Below are 4,386 nucleotides of genomic sequence, written 5' to 3'. Positions count from 1 at the left end.
ATCCATCCATCCATCCATCCATCCATCCATCCATCCATCCATCCATCCATCCATCCATCCATCCATCCATCCATCCATCCATCCATCCATCCATCCATCGTAATAATGGCCGACGTTGATATTTTCCATCCTTTTTGCCTCTGACATGTTTATAGACTCTCAGCGATACTCGGATCTGTGGCTGATTATTCTTCTCTTCTCATTGTTACTCCACACAGAAATATTTCATATTGTTCTGTTTTGTTTCAGAGAAGTTCAACACCTACGTGACGCTGAAGGTCCAGAATGTTAAAAGCACGACCATCACGGTGCGCGGCGACCTGCCCTGCTGGGAGCAGGACTTCATGTTGTGAGTCACTAAACACGTCCACACATTTATCAGAAACCAAAACAAATGTTCACTTATTCTAAACAAACCATTTATCAGAAACAAACCTTCATTTATCAGAAACAAACCTTCATTTTTCAGAAACAAACCTTCATTTTTCAGAAACAAACCTTCATTTTTCAGAAACAAACCTTCATTTTTCAGAAACAAACCTTCACCAGGGGTCTGACTCGGCAATAAGAGACAATATGGCAGCAGCTCTGATACATGTTTTTTTTGTTGACCTTTGACCTACTTTGGCAGTTATGCTGCAGCTGTTTATGCTGTGACTGGTTTAATTTTCTAAATTTTCCAATGGCGAAGCGTTTCCGTGGTGTTGACATGGCCACCATGTTGGTTTGCCTTGCGTCATTGTTTGTCTTTGCTGCAGTGTTTGTTTTTCCAGACCTTCATCTTCACTGATGTGTCGCCCTGAAGTCATTCAGCGTCTGTCGGAGGCAAAACGTCGAGTTTCCAGCAACAAATCGGGTCAAATCCAGAAATTTATCCGTTATTTTCCAGGATTTTAATGAAAAACATTTTTTATTCTCAGTTCAGATTGTTTCTTTTTAATGAAATCCCGTTTTGTTTGCATGATCATACACACTAGAAGTATGAATGAAGTTATTCTGGAAAAAGAGAAGTTGAGGAGAGGAAATGGAACTGCTGTGTCACCCTTTCAAAATAAGAGCATGAATATAAACATTTTGCTACTTAAGGAATTCCTACTATTCATTAAATGCGACTGAAATCAGTTTTGTTCGACTAGCTTACGACTCCAAAACGATGTTAGCATCCCACTGCAACTCGTTGTTTACAACAGTTAAAATGGCCGCCACCGTCTAATGATCAATAAGCTGAAGAACAATTAATTACGTCAATTTAATATCTGTTTAGCTATTTTAGGAAATATTTCTCACTGATGACTGCCGCTAATCCACTAATGATGGAGCTAATCTTTCGTTTAGCACGTTAGCATTTTTGCTTGAAACCCTTTAGCACACTTAGCTTCCCTGAAAAAAATCTTTCCAAATAATTTATAAAGTGCCAATTTGCTTTGTTGTTTTGTAAACAAAATGAAATCGGTGTCCGAATGGAAGATTTCATTTCAATTGAAGTCGGAGCTTTAGCATTAGCTTCCGCTAAGTACAGTGCTGATGTAGCTCATTTGCATTAGCATGTCTAATGTTTATGATTAACGGTTTAGTGTTAGCACAGCTAGCTTTTGGTTAGCAGTGCCCACTACTTATTAACCCTTCAGAATATCTTCACTGAAAAACAAAATCAACATTTTAAAGCTTTTTTCTTTAATTTTATTTTGTTACCTGATTATTTTTATGCTGTAAAACTGATATTGCCCTTATTGGTTATAAAGTCATTATAGTTTGAGATTCTGTTAAATAATCTCAAACTTTTATTATACAGACCCATTCAGTAACTTATTGAAAACGTCGTTTATTTTAATGAAACACGTTACATAGATTAATTAGTCTCAGTCTGGTGTTTTCCAGCCCTTATTTCTATTAATTATGATGATTTTCTACTTGCAGTTAATGACAACTTGACATTTAAAATTAGAAAATTACATCAGACCTTTTAAAAAAACACTTCACATTATATAAACTTTGCTTAATACCATCTTAAATGTCTATTTGACAAAAGAGGCGAAGCAGAGAGCATATTTTAATTTGAGTTTGGTAATTTCTCCAAAATGCTCGTCTGTTTTTTACAGCGACAATTTAATAAAACATTTTCAGTTGCTTCCTGAGATGCTGTTTGGCATTAAAATGTGAGTTTTCTGGTATTAAATGATAAAAATGTAAACTACTGGTTGAAGTCTCCCAGTTTGTCCCAGTTTGATGATGGGATCTGCTGTTTATTCGTCTCAGCCTTTATCTCTGCACCTGGCTGCTGCGTCCCAATTATCGGCTGCCTTTGATTATCTTTTCTCGCATCTTCCTTTTGTTGGCTCTCGATGGTTCTAAACTTCCACATGCAAATGTCCCAGTCATGCAGCTCCTTTCAGAGTGGAGGCCCCTTTTTTATGCTGCCATCAAGCCCTTTGAGTAGCATGTTGAATGAGACGAGCAGGGGTGGACTATAGCAGCTAAAACACCACAGAAAGCATCTTTTGTTACAGCCTCATGGTAATTATGTCGAGATTTCAGCTCTTTTAAATGTTTTTCCAAGCAACAAAGCTTCCCCTTCTTTTATCTGTGACATTTTCCACCCAGTGCGTCAGGAAAACATCAACATTTCCCAGTAATACAGCTGTTTCTGCCTTCCAGTGAGATCAACCGGCTGGACCTGGGGCTCACTGTGGAGGTGTGGAACAAAGGCCTCATCTGGGACACCATGGTGGGAACGGCCTGGATCCCCCTGAAGAACATCCGCCAGTCTGAGGAGGTCAGGGCTCAAACTTACCTGGCAACAGATGACACCCAGAGGCGCCGAATCCTGTCAACGATTTACTAAAAACCACAGAAACGAGTCACACAGATGTATATTAATGGAGAGGACAGCGGCTAATAGGCGCTACAGCTAGCTATAGCAGCTAATAGGCGCTACAGGTAGCTATAGCGGCTAATAGGCGCCATAGCTAGCAGCGTCATTGTTTAAGCTTCCTGAAACGACAGTGGCTGATGACATCACGGCGGTTTGGGTGAAATTTTTTACCGTATCTAATCACAGGAAGGTTCAGGCGAGTGGATCTTCCTGGACGCTGAGGTTCTGATGAAGGCTGACGAGATTTATGGCACCAAGAACCCGACGCCTCACCGAGTTCTGCTGGATACGCGCTTCGAGCTGCCGTTCGGTGAGTCTCACCTCACATAAAAATGTTCAAATGAATCTGTTTTTACAGTGTCTTATCAAACTGTTGATCCCAAATTAATTAATTGATTTTATTGATTAACCAAATTCTTTGTTTTTGAAGATTTAAGTTTTGGAAAATCTAGTAGTGATTTTCTTCTGTTTTTCTTTTTTTCTGTAATTGAACCCAAATGAATGTGTCACTTGGATCTTTCTTTTTAATTGTCACATTTTATTTTTTTGTATGAAATGCTGCATTTTACTTTATTAGTTTATTGCAAAATTAGCTTATTGCTAATATTATATTAATAAATCATTGCTAATATTTGATTAAGATTCTCTGATAATTGTTTTAAATATATTATAGATTATTATAAATTATTGAATAAATAATTTATTGCTAATGTTTTATTAAAATATCTTACGTTCATGGCTAATATTATAATTGTTTATTGCTAATATTTTGCTACAAATAGTTTGCTCATATTTTGTAAAAAAAAAAAAAGCTAAAATTTTATGTAACAGTTTTGGTAGTTTTTATTTTTTTAAATGTTTATTGCAAATATTTTATAAAAATATTTTTTTATTAAAAATGGTTTGCTAATATTTTATTCAATTTTTGCTTACAATGTAATTAATTGTTCACTTCTAATATTTTATCAATAGTTTTTTGCTAATATTTTGTAGTATTTTTAGCTTAAATCTCTTCCTGAGTCGTATTGAAATTACTCCTTTTCTTTTACATAACAAAAATATGCAAATGTCCCATCTAGATGAAAGCACATTTATATGCTAACGGCCTAGTTAAAGTCCAGACTTAAATACAATTTTTAAAAAATCAGCATCAAAACAAGAATATTAATATATTTGGAAACGTCTCTGTTGAAATCTACCTGATCTTGAGCTGTTTCTGGGAGAAACATGTCGGTTTCTAACGCAGGAACAACATATTGACATGGATTACAGAAAATCTCACATTTTTTATCTTTTTTTGGGCACCGTCCCATTTTTATCGCGTTGTGGTTTCATCGCTTAGTGGTTTCATCGTCTCGTGGTTTCATCGTCTCGTGGTTTCATCGTTTTGTGGTTTCATCGCGTTGTGTTTCATCGTGTTGTGTTTCATCGTGTTGTGGTTTCATCGTGTTGTGTTTCATCGTGTTGTGGTTTCATCGTGTTGTGTTTCATCGTGTTGTGTTTCATCGTGTTGT

At 36.5% G+C, this 4,386-nt stretch overlaps 1 protein-coding gene across 13 annotated transcripts in view; it reads left to right on the top strand.

The window, feature by feature from the left end:
- Positions 1–4,386, top strand: part of unc13bb (unc-13 homolog Bb (C. elegans)) — a 75,953-nt gene that overhangs the window by 13,407 nt on the left and 58,160 nt on the right. For all 13 annotated transcript variants that reach the window (XR_001660086.1, XM_016665405.1, XM_016665399.1 and 10 more), the window contains exons 3-5: positions 250–349; positions 2,656–2,773; positions 3,059–3,182. Coding sequence is in view for 12 of the 13 variants with exons in the window: in XM_016665405.1 (XP_016520891.1) it covers positions 250–349; positions 2,656–2,773; positions 3,059–3,182 (342 nt within the window). In the remaining variant the exon portion in view is untranslated. The remainder of the gene's footprint in view (positions 1–249; positions 350–2,655; positions 2,774–3,058; positions 3,183–4,386) is intronic.

Source organism: Poecilia formosa, unplaced genomic scaffold (assembly GCF_000485575.1).
Source record: "Poecilia formosa unplaced genomic scaffold, Poecilia_formosa-5.1.2 Scaffold579, whole genome shotgun sequence".
Taxonomy (NCBI): domain Eukaryota; kingdom Metazoa; phylum Chordata; class Actinopteri; order Cyprinodontiformes; family Poeciliidae; genus Poecilia; species Poecilia formosa.
This window is presented reverse-complemented; position numbering and strand designations above follow the sequence as displayed.